General features: G+C 60.6%; 2 protein-coding genes across 3 annotated transcripts; both read left to right on the forward strand.

Annotated features, from left to right (window-relative positions):
• The first annotated feature begins 2,903 nt into the window (after positions 1-2,903).
• On the forward strand, positions 2,904-4,491 carry CTSK (cathepsin K). Its single transcript, XM_086628341.1, has 7 exons — positions 2,904-3,029; positions 3,157-3,279; positions 3,402-3,557; positions 3,628-3,846; positions 3,936-4,101; positions 4,208-4,313; positions 4,392-4,491. Exons 1-7 carry the CDS (start codon positions 2,904-2,906, stop codon positions 4,489-4,491), a joined length of 996 nt encoding a protein of 331 aa, XP_086484467.1.
• A 4,394-nt stretch (positions 4,492-8,885) lies between these two features.
• CTSS (cathepsin S) lies at positions 8,886-12,291 on the forward strand. Of its 2 annotated transcripts, XM_086628319.1 has the most exons (7): positions 8,886-9,011; positions 9,215-9,337; positions 9,883-10,032; positions 10,108-10,332; positions 11,357-11,522; positions 11,797-11,899; positions 12,102-12,291. In XM_086628319.1, the coding sequence occupies exons 1-7, from the start codon at positions 8,886-8,888 to the stop codon at positions 12,199-12,201; spliced, it is 993 nt and encodes a 330-aa protein (XP_086484445.1). In that variant the 3' UTR covers positions 12,202-12,291. The 2 variants fall into 2 exon arrangements, with proteins under 2 accessions (XP_086484445.1, XP_086484446.1); XM_086628320.1 differs by lacking the exon at positions 9,883-10,032.
• The last annotated feature ends 1,838 nt before the right edge of the window (positions 12,292-14,129 follow it).

The following is a 14,129-nucleotide window of genomic DNA, read 5'->3' on the forward strand; positions in this document are numbered from 1 at the left end:
GCGGATTTCGGAGATGCAGCTCGCGTTGTGCCGGGAAGGCGTTGGGATGTTTGTGTCACCGGCTTCCAGAATTCACGGAGACCCGGAGCGGTGGTGCTGGGTCGCGGAGCAGAAAGCTTTCATTTTCTATTTTTTTTTTTTTCCCCCCCCTCTCTTGCTTTTGTTGGAAAAATTAAATTTGGATTTTCTTTCTCACTTCCAACACCACTTCCAAATTTACCTGTTGAAAGGTGGGAACCTCCCGTGAGGGAGTTTGGGAACATCTCGCCATCCAAAACATCATGGATGGAAACATCATCCATCCATTCCCCCTGTCCTCGTACCCCGGGGAGATGCCACCAGCCGTTACCACCATGGGCCCTGCGGTGCCCGCAGCCGCCCACCGCGTCCTGTGGCCATGGGGTTTTCTGGGGCACGGAAGAGCTCTTCTGGAAAGCAGTGAGGTGTCAACCATCCCACGTGCCCAAAGTCAGGCTGGCAGTGCCCGATTCGGGGCGAAGTGGGCACCTGCAGGACCAGCACTGAGCTGTGCCATGCTCCAGCATCGGAGCCGTGCCAGCCGGAGGACGGAGCGGCACTTGGCTGCCCGAGGAGGAGGAAAATTCCCATTTCTACAGAAATGGGGCCCCGGGGTCCCCGCGCCGCTGGAGGGGCTGACGCGGGGGTGCCCGGTTGCGGAGCGGTGGGGGGACGCAGGACGGAGCCGCGGGCAGAGTTACCCCCTCGGGGCACGAGGGGCTGGTTTTGCGCCCGGGGCTCCGGCTCGTGGCGGGAGTTGCCGATGATTATATGGAGTGAGAGGTTTTCCAACAAGATCTTTCCCTTTTCCACAGCTCTGTCTCGTTTCTGCCATGGCCAGAAACCCCCCTTGGCATCGCGAGACGGGCCGAACCCCTGGGCCCTGCCTTCCTCCCGAGCTCCTCCTGCCTCCTCCTCCTCTGAATTACTCGCAGCCGGGGTTTGGCAGCCTCTTGTGATCTCCAGCTTTGTGGATCGTCGGATTTTTCTCGTGCCACGCAGCCGGAGAGGGACGAATACCCGGCCTCGCGTCCCTCTGCCAGGAGTGTTGCCCCCCCAGATGCCAGGCTCCCCCCGCTCCCCTTCCCGTGGCCGCTCCGTCACGCGCGGCCGAGTCAGGGCCCCGTGCTCGGGGCGATGAGTCCATGGCGGAGCCCCGGGCTGACTCAGCCACCCTGGCAGGGGTGAGCTCATGAGGGGGGGCCCGGGTCCCTCTCCTTGGGGACCCCCGTCGTGCCAGGGTGACGTGGGTGGAGGTTGGAGGTGGCTCCAGCTGGTATCCATCCCCTTAACTCTGCCCCTTGCTCCCTGGGATGGTCCCTCCTCGCACCCACAGCTGGCTGGTGATGATGATGGCGGTGATGATGATGGTGATGGCCCCAGCGTGGCATGCCTGGGACGGGCAACTAATGCCACCGGGTCACTCCGGGACCTTCCGGGCAGTGAACAAGGTTTTCTGACTCGTCCCGGCGGGAGCCGCGTGACGAGGTGCCAGTCACTGCAGAAAGCACCGTCCGACCCCGCTTCCCCGCGGGGTCAAGGATGAGCCCAGACCCCCTGAGCTGTACCCGCACCCCCGGGGCTGGGCACAGGGGGGTGGCACAATCCTGCCCTGACAGGAGGCAGCAGGGGAAGCCATCCTGGGCTGGGGATGTTGAGGCAGAGGTGAAGGTCCTGGCCCTGGCTCCACGTGTCCCACAGCGATGCTGGGAGTTGCTGGGAAGGGTCTAATCCTGCCATGTAGGGCATCTTCTGAAGGAAGGGGGTGCCCAGCCCTCCCTGGGGGGCTGGGGAGGACCGTGGGGCTCCCGGGAACACGCAGCCCCTCTGCCATGGGGCAGGAGGGTGTCCCTGGGGAGTGTTGCTGGGGCAGGAGGGTGTCCTCGGGGGGGGTTACTGGGGCCGGAGGGTGTCCCCGGGGCAGGACCAGGCCCGTGGCCGGGGCTGACTCAGCTCGGCCCCGCAGCATCACGTGAAGCCGGGAGGGAGCCGCTGCCGCGTCCCCCCCTCCCCGGTCTCCCCCTTCCCTCCAACCCTGCGCAAACCCGGGCGACTGCCCAAATTTTCCAGCTGCCTCTTGACTTCCTCAATCCAGCGGCATAAAAGCGCTGCGGCCGCCGCACCCGCATCCCTGGGTCCCAGGCTGCGCCGTCCTCCCGCTGACACCGCGATGCCAGGGTGAGTGGGGTGGCAGAGGGGCAGTGGGTGGGCAGGGGGTGTCACCGGGGCAGTCGGGGGGGTTTTGCCCCCAGGGAAATGGACTCCAGTGCGGGATTGGGGGGAGCAGGGTCCTACGTGGCAGCGCCAGGACTTGTTAGAGGTGTGAAAGGGGAAACTGAGGCACGGAGCATCGAGCGGGGCTGGGGGCTGCAGGCTCGGGCTGGTGTCCCTGTCCCTGCTCTGTCTTGGGGGTCTGGTAAGAAAGTGGATGTCGGGGGGCGGAGGGTAAGGGGAGGGGAGGGTGCCTGGGGTCCCCCCCTGCCTGTGCCCCCACTCCGGGAGCCCCCAGACCTCGGTTTCCCTGGCTCGGGGCTGCCGGGAAGGCGCCAGCGGGACGGTAACGGGAACCAGCTGTCCCGGCTCATGTGACACCCGCGCCGGCCAGCGCTGCCTGTGGCGGGTCCCGGCCCCCACCCAGGGTGGGCAGCGGGTGCTGGTTCCCGGGGCCTGTTCCTGGGGTGGGTACGGGGTCCCAGTCCCACCCAGGGTGGGTACGGGGTCCCGGTCCCTCATGGCTCGGTAACGGGGCGGGCGCAGGGTCCCCTATGGCCCAGAACCGGGATGGCCGGGGGTCCTGGCCCCTGTAGCCTGACATGGGGGTGGGCGCAGGGTCCCGTCCCCCCGTCCAGCCTTCCCGGGCTCAGTCTCTGTCCCCATTGCCCAGGATGTGGTGGCCCACGCTGCTGGCCCTGCTGCTCCCCGCAGTGGTGGCCCAGCCGCACCCCGAGCGGGAGCTGGACGCCCAGTGGGACCTGTGGAAGAAAACCTACGGCAAACAGTACAACGGGAAGGTACGGCAGAGCCCCGCCGGAGGGGAACAGCCCCCGGGGGGCAGCTGGGGACACCCCCATGGGGCCAGTGTCCTTGGGGCCGTGGGCAGGACCCCTCCGCCCAGCGCCGTCTCACCCCGCGGTGCAGGCGGACGAGGCGGCGCGGAGGCTGATCTGGGAGAAGAACCTCAAGTACATCAACGCCCACAACCTGGAGCACGCGCTGGGCGCCCGCACCTTCCAGCTGGCCATGAACCACCTGGGCGACATGGTGAGTGTCGCTACGGGGGACAGTAACGCGGTGGTTGAGAGGGGACCGAGCACCCTTGGGTGCTGCTCTGCCCACCAGCCCCAGGGCTGCACCCACCCACCCACCGCGGGCTCCTTCCCCAGACCAGCGAGGAGGTGGTGAGGACGATGACGGGCTTGAAGGTGCCCCGTGGCCACCCGCGTCGCAACGAGACGCTCTACGTCCCCGACTGGACCGAGAGAGCCCCGGCCACCGTGGACTGGAGGAGGAAAGGCTACGTGACGCCCGTCAAGAACCAGGTAAGCGGGGTGCTCCCCGGGGTGCCCGGAGCGGGGCGGCACCCTGGCATCACCCACCGCGTCCCCGCAGGGCCAGTGCGGCTCGTGCTGGGCTTTCAGCTCGGTGGGCGCGCTGGAGGGGCAGCTGAAGCGGAAGACGGGGAAGCTGCTGTCCCTCAGCCCCCAAAACCTGGTGGATTGCGTGGCCAACAACGACGGCTGCGGCGGCGGCTACATGACCAACGCCTTCGAGTACGTCCGGCAGAACCGCGGCATCGACTCGGAGGACGCCTACCCCTACATCGGCCAGGTCCGGGGCTGGGAGGGGGGTGTAAGGTCCCCATCTCCCCTCTCTCCCCCCGACTGCTGCCCCAACCCCGTCTCTCTGGTCCCACGCAGGACGAGAGCTGCATGTACAACCCCACCGGGAAGGCGGCCAAGTGCCGCGGCTACCGGGAAATCCCCCAGGGCAACGAGAAGGCTTTGAAGAGAGCCGTGGCCAGGATCGGGCCCGTCTCCGTGGGCATCGACGCCAGCCTGCCCTCCTTCCAGTTCTACAGCCGGGGTGAGGGAAACCCCCTCCAGTGCCCACTGGCCGCAGTGCAGCTTGGGGAAACTGAGGCACGGCCAGATGATTTATCCGTAGCGTAACCGTCTGCCCTGTCCCCCAGGCGTGTACTACGACGAGAGCTGTAACGCCGAAAACATCAACCACGCGGTGCTGGCGGTGGGCTACGGCGCGCAGAAGGGCACCAAGCACTGGATCATCAAGAACAGGTACGGCAGGACGGCGGGGCTGCTTCTCACCGCGGTGGGCTTCGCCGGCGGCTCAGGCTTCGCCTTTTCTCCCCGCAGCTGGGGCGAGGAGTGGGGCAACAAGGGCTACGTCCTGCTGGCACGCAACAGGAACAACGCCTGCGGCGTCGCCAACCTCGCCAGCTTCCCCAAAATGTGAGCGCTCCCGGCGCCCTCCCCTCCCGCGCCGCGGCCAGCCGCTCCTCCCCGCTTCCCTGTGCTCAAACTCAGCCTTTTTGCTCCCGATCTCCGAATGTGGCATCGCTCCGGGGTGGGATCTCTGCCTCTCCACGAGGAATCTCCCCCCAGGAGAGGGGAGAGACCCCCCTCGGCCGCAGATGAACGGTGCGATGAGCTTCCCCCAACTCCCTTTTCCCGGGACTCCTTCGCGGTGCCGGTGCCGCGTGTGCCCGGTTCTACCTTCCGGCCGACGCCGGAGCCTGGGCTTGGCCGACTCCGGAGAATCTGATCCATCCGGAGACGCTGGTGCAAACAGGTCCCGCGGCGGCCTCCGGGAACGCGTGGGGACGCCGCGGGTGGAACATCCCCCCCGCGGAGAACGCGGGTCCGTCTCCCCCCACCTGGCATCCCCGTGGGGGCCGCAGAGAACGACACGGATTTATTTTTAAAATAAACACTTGGGAATAAACGCTGGAGCTGCGGTTTGCTCTGGGCTGCGCCGGCACCGGGGTGGCAAAGGGCTGCGGTGCCGCGGCTTCGGCGCGAACGTTTGCGCCAGGGCTGGGTGGGGTTTTGCAGCCAAAATCCTGGTGTCACCCCAAAATCCTGAACCCGAGAGCTCCTTTGAACACAGCAAACTGAGAAATGATGCAGGGATGCTCAGGGTGAGCCCCGACTGGAAGGGAAGGTGATGCTCACTTTGAAAATTCACGCCAAAAAAAAGTTTCGGTGCTTAAAAAGAAGTTTCTCCCACCCACTCGCGCGGTGAGGAGGATGAGGGACACCAGTTAAACCACTGTCAGGATGCGCCGTCGGGGTGGGCTGAAACCAGACCGCTGTGAAAAGAAAGTGAAATTGGGCGTTTCGCCGTTCGCCGGCTCCGGGCTGCGGCGCGCGGAGGGACCTTCTTGCAGCGCCGCGCTGTGCCAGGCCCCTCGTGCCCATCCCCAGGCCGAGCCCGGCTCCCTGGGAAGCTGCGTGGTGGCTGGGTGGGCAGGTGAGACATCTCCCGGGGTGAATTTTGGCTGGAAAACACGGAGAAACGGTCCGTTTGCGCTTGCCGGGGGGGCTCATCTCGCCCTCCTTGGCGCGGCTCCTTCGGCCGCTACAAGCCGGCGGCGCGGGCGGCCGCGTGTTCCGGGTACGTCGTGTCGACGCCGCGCCGAAGGACGCCGTCGCCAACGTGGGGCCCGTCTCCGTCAGCATCGATGCCCGTCGCCCCACACAGCTGGTGGGTCTTTGAGAGGAGCCCAAGAAAGGGCTGCGCTTTCCTTCCCGTGACCCAACTTCCATAAATTATTCCAGTTTCGGCTCGTGGCGTCCTCGTTCTCGGCAACGGCATCGGCGACGCCTCCCGGAGAGCGAATTTCAGCCCCGTTCGGGCGGCGATTCGGGGACTGAATCCAAAAGTTGGCAGCTTTTCCCTTCAGCCTCTGCTCCGAGGGGCACCTTGAGGGTTGCCAGGACGTGCCAGCGATGCGCCGTCGGATGCCCACCAGCATCCTTTAGGGCTCAGACCCGTCGCCGCCGCGGCGTAAAGGGCCCTTGATGAAACCCGATAGACCCGAATCGCCGTCCGTCACCCAAAACGCTCCTGCCCGGCTCCTCGGTGCTGGCTCAGAAAAAATGGGATTTCCAGCGTTCCTGGGTGCTGAGTCAGCACAAAGGGCTGGCGCTTCTCGGAGACGGAAACTGAGCCGGTTTGGTTCGGGGTCGCGCCGGTGAGCCCCCTCCTTCGGCACAGCCTCGCGGGTCACCGCGGCCGGGCTGCGCCGCGCGTTAGGACGTGTTTGTGAACGTGTTTTTCACGGTTTGAAACGCAGAAGGAGAAACAAATCGTTGAAATGGAAGCGTCCTGCTCGGCCAGACACATCTCTGCAAAAAAAACCCCAAACCTGCGATGTCAGCGAAGCTGCAGTCAGCAACTGAAAACCATTTTCTTTTCTAAAAACAACAAAAAAAACCCAACTGTGGGCAGTTCTGTCAACAAAGCTCCTTTGTCCTCATGTCAGAGCCGGGCTACACCCCACCAGTGTCCTCCTCTGTCTCTCCCCTCTGGCCTTGGTAGGATTTTTTTGTAAAAAAAGGATTTTTAAGATGCAAAACGAAGCCATACGCCTGGAGCTGGTATTTCCATGGTGGTTTTAACTCGCTCCAGCACTCCGAAAAGAAGTGATTTTCCTCTGCCCCCACCTTAGAAGAGTCAGCGGCAGCAAAATCTGGCAGAGAAGCAGTCAGGAGGTTCAGCCTTTTTGGCCAAAAGATGCGAATTTGGCTGTTCCTGTGGCTGCTGGGGAGGAAGCATGAATTAGTAAAAAAAAAAAAATAAAAAAGGAATGGGGAAAGACAAAAGTGAGGGTGAGGGACGGCGCGGAAGGAGGTGGTGACCTCCCGTTGTCTGATTTTTTTGCCTCTTCCTTCTTCCAAAAGTTGGGGTGCGCCTTTCGGTGAGCGGGGCTGCATCCGGATGGCGAGGAACCAGGGGAACCGCTGTGGGATCGCCAGCTACGGCGCTTCCCCCCGGATCCAGAGAGCTTCCCGCTTCGGGACGAGCTCTGGAGATGCCACCACTCACCTTGAGCGAGCCTGGCTCCACTCCCACCTTCCCTCCTTGAGGAATCCCACCACGTTCCTACGGATACACCGCGGCAATCGGGAGCGAGCGCGGTCGGCTCGTTCGAGCGCCTCGTCCCGCGTGACCGTCCCGCTAATAAGGGATAATCCGTCGGGAATTATTTCAATTATTTGGGTGGAGGGCTCTCTGTTGTCATCGCTAACTCTTGCAATCTCCAGCTGCTTTTTAGAAAATGACTCAGCTGCGTCTTCACAGCCCTCGAGACGCAGCTCTGCTTCCTCCTCCTCTCTTAGAAGGTGGTTTCTCACCACCAGTTTACATCCCATGGTGGTGAGAAACGCACCCTCCTGCCCACCCATCCTCCATGGGAACCCGGAGGATGCCCGGAGAAGAGGCTGGAGCATCATTTCCAGGCAGCTGAAGACTTTGCTGTCACCCTTTTCAGCCCGTCTGCCACGTCAACGCGCGTGAAGCGCGTCCCCGCTGTCCCCGCGGCACTGAGGTTGGCCGGCTCAGCTCCCTGCCGTGACGCCATCTCAACCATCTCTTCCCACCCGCGCCTCCCCGCCGAAAAGGGAATAAATGTGATTGATTTTTGCGTCCCAAGAGCTGCTTTTGGGCTGGTTGGTACGTCGCTGCGGTGAGATGGGAGCTCAGGTCTACCCAGTTCAACCCAGGGCTCCGTGCTTGGCCTCATCCTGTCTCAACTCAGCACCGAGTCACAAAAATACACAAATTGTGCCAGAGGAGCGCGAGCCCCGCTCCTGCCCGCTGGCCCAACGAGCCACACAAACCACCGTGAGAGCCTCGCCACTAACTCGTGGGATGCTGGAGATAAACCCGCGTCCGCAGCCGTTTCCTGGTGGTACTGAGGGTCGAGCTTCAAACAGCCTCGTGACGGGCACGGCCAGCCCGGCTCCCAGCGAAGCGAAAACGAAATCAGAGCGTTTCCCTCATTTCCTGGCTCGTGATTTGCCCGACGAGTTGCAGCTGCCGTGTGCCAAAGGTCCTCCCGGCAGTGGGGACACACGGGATTTGTCCCCCGGCATCCGTCCTGCCCCGCTCACCGAGGCTGCGGGGCAGCTGGAGATCGGTACCCACCACCAGAAGAAGCTTTTTCAGGTACGTTGGTGCTTTTGTGTTTTGACAGCCCTCTGGGAGGACTGGGCTTTGAGGAAGTCACGCTGGAGGAACATTATGTTGAGCGTTGACTCCATCTTATCTCTAATCTTCTCCAAGCCCCCTCGGGGTGGTTGAATCGTACGGAGTAGCCCATCCTCAGGAGGTGGTGGACATCAGCTGGAAGAAAATAGGGTCGTTTTTTGCCTTTGTGCTGGAAAACAGAGGTTTGTCCAACGCAGGCGATGTGCAAGCTTCCTTCAGGGAGGCTTTCCCGGGCAGGGCGGAACCGTGAGCCGAGGCGCGTGTCTGGATGTGCCCCTGCGTGTCGGTGCCCGCACGGGCAGGGGTTGGGTCCAGGAGACTTCTATGCCCGAGGGAAGTAGTTCTGGTGGGGTTTCTCTTCCCGTCTCATCGGGGCTGGGGGTACGCAGCAGGAGAGCGGTGCCGCCGCGGGGTGCCAGCCTGGGCAGGCAGGACGGGAGCTGTTGGCATCAGCTGGTGTAGAAAACCCGTGAAGGGCATGCCAGGGAGTCCAGGTCAAGGGATGTCATCACCGTTCTGCCTCCCTTACCAAACCGGATTTGTCACTAAGGGGTCAAGCGCGGCTCCGGCTCTGAGCCCTCGGCTCCCAGCGGGCATTCCGTGTCGCTCCGACTCCCCGGTCCCAGCTGAGCGGGATGAAGCTGTTGGCTTCCATCGCCTTCCTGACCACGCTCGCGGTGGCACTGGGACACCCCGACCCCGCGCTGGACTGGCACTGGCAGCTCTGGAAGAAGACCTACGGCAAAGAGTACCGCCACGAGGTAGGGGCGCCCCGGTGGGAGGCGGAGGTGGTTTGGGGTGCTGCTCCGGCGCGACCGTCCGCTGCGCCACGCCACGCTTCGAAGCACCGCTGGCTGCCAGGGGTGGTTGGGCAGGGGCTCCCGACTACTTTTGTGGGATAAACCGGGATGGAACGGCTGCGGGGGCCGTCGCCGCACACCGCCGGGGCCGCGTTTGGTTTCAGAAAGAGGACGGGCACCGGCGCGCGACGTGGGAGAGGAACCTGCGGCTGGTGACGCTGCATAACCTGGAGCACTCCCTGGGGCTGCACTCCTACCAGCTGGGCATGAACCACCTGGCAGACATGGTAGGTGCCAGCGCGCCGCTGAGCAGGGGCTTGTCTCTGCCTCTGATTCCCTGCCAAGTTGAATTAACAAGGAATATGAGTGGGTTGGGGGTGGAAAAACTCCCAACGACCCTTCTCAGCCCATCCTCTTCGTGTGGACTCCGGCAGCTGTGGACAAACTGCTGCGACGTTCCTGTGCCCGACTTGCCAGCATGAGGCAACCTGGCATGAGGAAATACCTCCTTACCGCGGCGTTTGGGGCGTGCGGACCAGGTCCTGGCCATCATATATGTTTGCGAATCGTCCCTCTCCGATGTCTCGAGGTTGTCGTGTTGCTTGGTGGAACGTACCAGCTTCCAGGGATTTTGGGTGCTGGAGTTAGGCTTTGTGTCTTCTTTTTCTCGCCCTTTCCAACAAACAGGGAGAAATTAAACGTAAAAAAGAAAAGTCAAGGGCTCCCCAAACCCTCCAACTCTTGCAGCTCAGGCTGTTCCAGCAAAATCCACCTCCAACACACCCAGACCAGAGACAAGGAAATCACGAGCTGATGTTCTCTTTTCCTCCAGACCAGCGAGGAAGTGGCAGCTTTGTTAACTGGGCTGAACGTTCCTCCTTGGCCAAACCGGACCTCCGTGTACCGGCCGCAGCCCGGCAGCAAAGTCCCGGACACGGTGGACTGGAGGGAGAAGGGATGCGTCACGGAGGTGAAGAACCAGGTGAGAAGCTCTCTCCGTGTCTCCCCGTGTCTCGATGCCACGGGGCAGCACCCAAACATCTCTGGGGCTTTGCAGGGTGCCTGTGGGTCATGCTGGGCGTTCAGCGCCGTGGGAGCCCTGGAAGCCCAGGTGAAGCTGAAGACGGGGAAGCTGGTGTCCCTGAGCGCCCAGAACCTCGTTGACTGCTCCATGATGTACGGCAACAAAGGCTGCAGCGGAGGTTGGATGACCAGTGCTTTCCAGTACATCATCGACAACCAAGGGATTGACTCGGATGAATCCTACCCCTACACGGCTCAGGTGGGCATCAGACTTGGGCAACACGGGAAATCTGCAGAAAAATACACAAGCATGGAAGCAACGTGGCAATTCCTTCTCCTCTCCCATTGATTTCCCTCTGTCTTGGTTTCTGCTGGTCTTGTGCCATCTTCTCAGCCTCTCAGACCCAGGGAAGGGACCTTCAGACTTTTTTTTTGGTCATAGGTGAATGACTGGACTGGGAGCCAGAATTCCTACGTGTTTATTTCTGTCCTACATAAATTATGAGGCAACGTGCTACACGGAAGGGGAAAAATGGGACAGGAGTCCTGGCTCCTGTTCTCAGCTCTCTGTGTTCCATCTTCTGCAGCTGAAAAATGGGATATTGGTGTGGACAATGCTCATACAATTATTTTTTTTATAAAGTTGCCCGTAACAGATGCTGCATGACTGCTGCAAGGCCGTCATGAACGAGCCATAGGAGAATAAAGGTCCCAGTGCTGAGAGTCTTGGTGGCCAGAGACAAGAGACGCCCTGAAATGACCTGGTGTCTTGAGAACATGGCCTGTGGAAACAGGTCCGAGCGACAGCAGCTCAGTCCAAGATAGAAAAGCCTTCAGACATCCACAAGGCAACTACAGAAACAAAAGACGCTGGTCTCTGTGTCCAGAGGGAGAACGAGAGGCCATGGGCTTCATCTACAGCAGAAGGAATTTAGGTTAAGAAATTGAGAAATTTAGAGGAGGAGCCTTGTGATGGGGAGGATGAGGAAGCAGGGGCAGTTTCTGTAGGGAAGTGGTAGAAGTGGTGTCACTGGAGGTTTCTAGAAAAAAGGCAGAGGAACGGCTTGGCTGCTCTCGGTGTGGGGAGGTGAGATGGACACGGTGGTCCCATCAGGTCCTTCCGGCCATCTTCTCTGCAACGCCACGTGGCGGAACACGGTGGGCAAAGAAAAGTGAAGAACAGGGTAAAAAAGGGCTGATAGAAAACGCGTACTCGGAAGTGTTGAGATCTTCCTGGTGGATCCTTCACGCTCCTCTTCTCAACTCCCCCTTGTTCCTACCAGAATGGGACATGCCAGTACAACGCTTCCGCGCGAGCCGCCACTTGCTCCAAGTACGTTGAGCTCCCGTACGGCGACGAAGCAGCCCTGAAAGACGCTGTAGCCAACGTCGGCCCGGTCTCCGTCGCCATTGACGCCACCCAGCCCACCTTCTTCTTGTACAGGTCAGGTACGTCGTTTTTTACCCTGGAGATCTTCACAGTCTTCTGTGTCTTTCTCAAAGACACGGAAAAAGATGTCAAGCTGATGAAATTTGGTGGAATTTGGCAAGTTGGGGCTTAATTCCTGGATGAAGGCATCAACATGACGACGCCTAAGACAGCAGCGTTAGTGACAGCTGAAGGTTGACTGGTTGAAGGTTGAAGGACTCGAAGACGAGGTCTTGTGGTCTGCTGACGTGCTTCCAAACTCCTTTTTTTTTTTAATTTTTTTTTTTTCCCCAGGTGTTTACGACGACCCCCAGTGCACACAGGAGGTGAACCACGGGGTGGTCGTCATCGGCTACGGCACCCTGAACGATAAGGATTACTGGCTGGTGAAAAACAGGTAAAAGCCATGGAACCCTCGTTGTCCATCCGCTCGCTGTCTGGAGGGATGGGCTTCCCACCGCCCGACCTGCCTCGGAATTTTATAACCGATGTTTCTACGGATGGGAGGGAGATAATTGTTGGCAAAGCTGCTGCTTTCACCCACAGAAAGAGGGATTTCATTTTTCTCACCTGGGTTTCTTTGTTTCTTCTCCCGAAAGCTGGGGCGTGCGTTTCGGCGACGAGGGCTACATCCGCATGTCGAGAAACCACGGGAACCACTGCGGGATCGCCAGTTATGCCTCTTACCCGCTGATATAGACGGGCCCCGAGCTCCAGGGAGGACTCCTGAGGCTTCAGCTCAACCACTGGCGCTGCGCTTGCACGGATCTACTGACTTCAAGAATCATCTTCTGGCTCTGTGGGCAACGTCCTTCCGTCGGCTCCGCCGGTCTCGCGGGCTGGGAGGGCGTCCTTTGGTGGGAGGATTTCGCAACGTGATTTACAGGCACCTAGTGACTTCTTTTTGGGGAAAACAAGTTTTTTTCTTTTTCCAAGTAAAACTGTGACACCTCCAGTTGTAACGGAGACCACCTCCAGTTACAGCACAGGTCGTGGTTTCCTCGCTCAGGTTTAGCGTTGGGCGCCGCCGCGACGGCACAGACACAATTTTGTCGCCGTGCAATGTTGGTGAAACTGCAGATGTTCCTTGGAAAAAATAAACGATCATTTTCACCCTCCAAAAATCTGCTGGTTTGTCTCTAATGGGTGGCAGAGGGAATTCCAGCGGGTACTTTCTCACCTGGCACTGCTCCCCCTCTTGCCAAACCTCACCAAATGTTGGTCTCCAAACGATGTCTATGACTCGGGAACGGAAGACAGGGACCACGCGCCGCCTGGGGAGAGAAGGGCGCCGATATCCGCGGTTTCACGTGGATGGAAGTTCTCACGGTGACGATGGCAACGAAATACAACCGCTGGCACTGGCACCGCGGCTGCCATCGCGCCCTCATGGCCCAACCCATCGCCAAACGCACCGCGCGTTCCCCACCGGCATGGGAAAACCGATTCTGAAGGAAAAAGGTTTTCATGGTAAAACTCCTGGTTGATGCTGTGAATCCACCAACCCTTTTCCTTCAAATTTATACGTTTGCCACAGGCTTCAGAAAAAGGTTTCAGTGGAAAAACTCTGGTGGAGAATCATTTTTGTGTTCCGCTGGGGGCCACTGCCACCTGGGGGGCCGTGGGGGAACTGACGGAGTTTCCATCCGTAATTTAAGGATACTCGGGGCCCCGATGGAAATTATCACGTGGTTTTGGCCTTGGCAGCTAACCAGATGCGTTGCTGTTGGTTTGGGCTGTTTTAACCCTTTTGCCAAAGCATTGCTCAAGCCTAAAACCCAATGGGCTGAAGATGTCTCCTCTCCAGGCACGGAGACCGCTGAGCGCCTACGGCTCCGGCTCTGGTGTAGAATCATGGAACCATCTGGTTGGAAGAGACCCTCAAGATCATCGAGTCCAACCGTTCCCCCTGCGCTGCCAGGGTCCCCAAACCATGTTCCTCAGCACCAAATCCCCACGGTTTTGAAACGCCTCCAGGGATGGCGACTCCACCACCTCCCTGGGCAGCCTTGTCCTTGGAAGGGGCTCCAAATCCGGTGTATCCTCAGCAAAAACATCAGCCGGCGAAGAGCCGATGAGCCGAGACCTTCGTGCAACGGAAGGGAAATAAATAAATGAATAAATAAATCAATAGATTTTGACTTAACGCGAACACACAAACTGGGGGGCTCTGGGAGGGCACTGGTGTGGGGGGTTCGTGCCCTACGAGAACATCGCTCCCTGCTCAGACCCTGCCCCACGTTCATCTCCTCCCAAAGCTGCTTATTTTAAAGCGTGAGCTCTGCGCATGCGCGGAGTCCCCGGCGGGAGGAGAACTACATTTCCCAGCGTGCCGCGGGGGTCACTTCCGGTCTCCAGCGACTTCCGCTGGGCGTTGCCGGGCAACGGGGCGGAGACGGTGAGGGGCGGCCCGGGGGGGTCCGTGGGGAGGGGCTGTGGTGGGGGAGAGCTGAGGGGGGGTCTGTGGGGAGGGGGAGGGTCTGGGGAGGGGGTCTGTGGGGCAGGGGGGCGTCTGTGGGGGGGGAGGGTTGGGAGACAGGGGAAGAACCTGTGGAGGGGCAGAACTGGGGGGGGTTCTGTGGGGTGGGAGAGGGTCTGTGGGGAGGGGGAGAGCTGAGGGAGGGTCC

The sequence above is a fragment of the Tauraco erythrolophus genome, chromosome 30 (assembly GCF_009769465.1).
Source record: "Tauraco erythrolophus isolate bTauEry1 chromosome 30, bTauEry1.pri, whole genome shotgun sequence".
Classification (NCBI taxonomy): Eukaryota; Metazoa; Chordata; class Aves; order Musophagiformes; family Musophagidae; genus Tauraco; species Tauraco erythrolophus.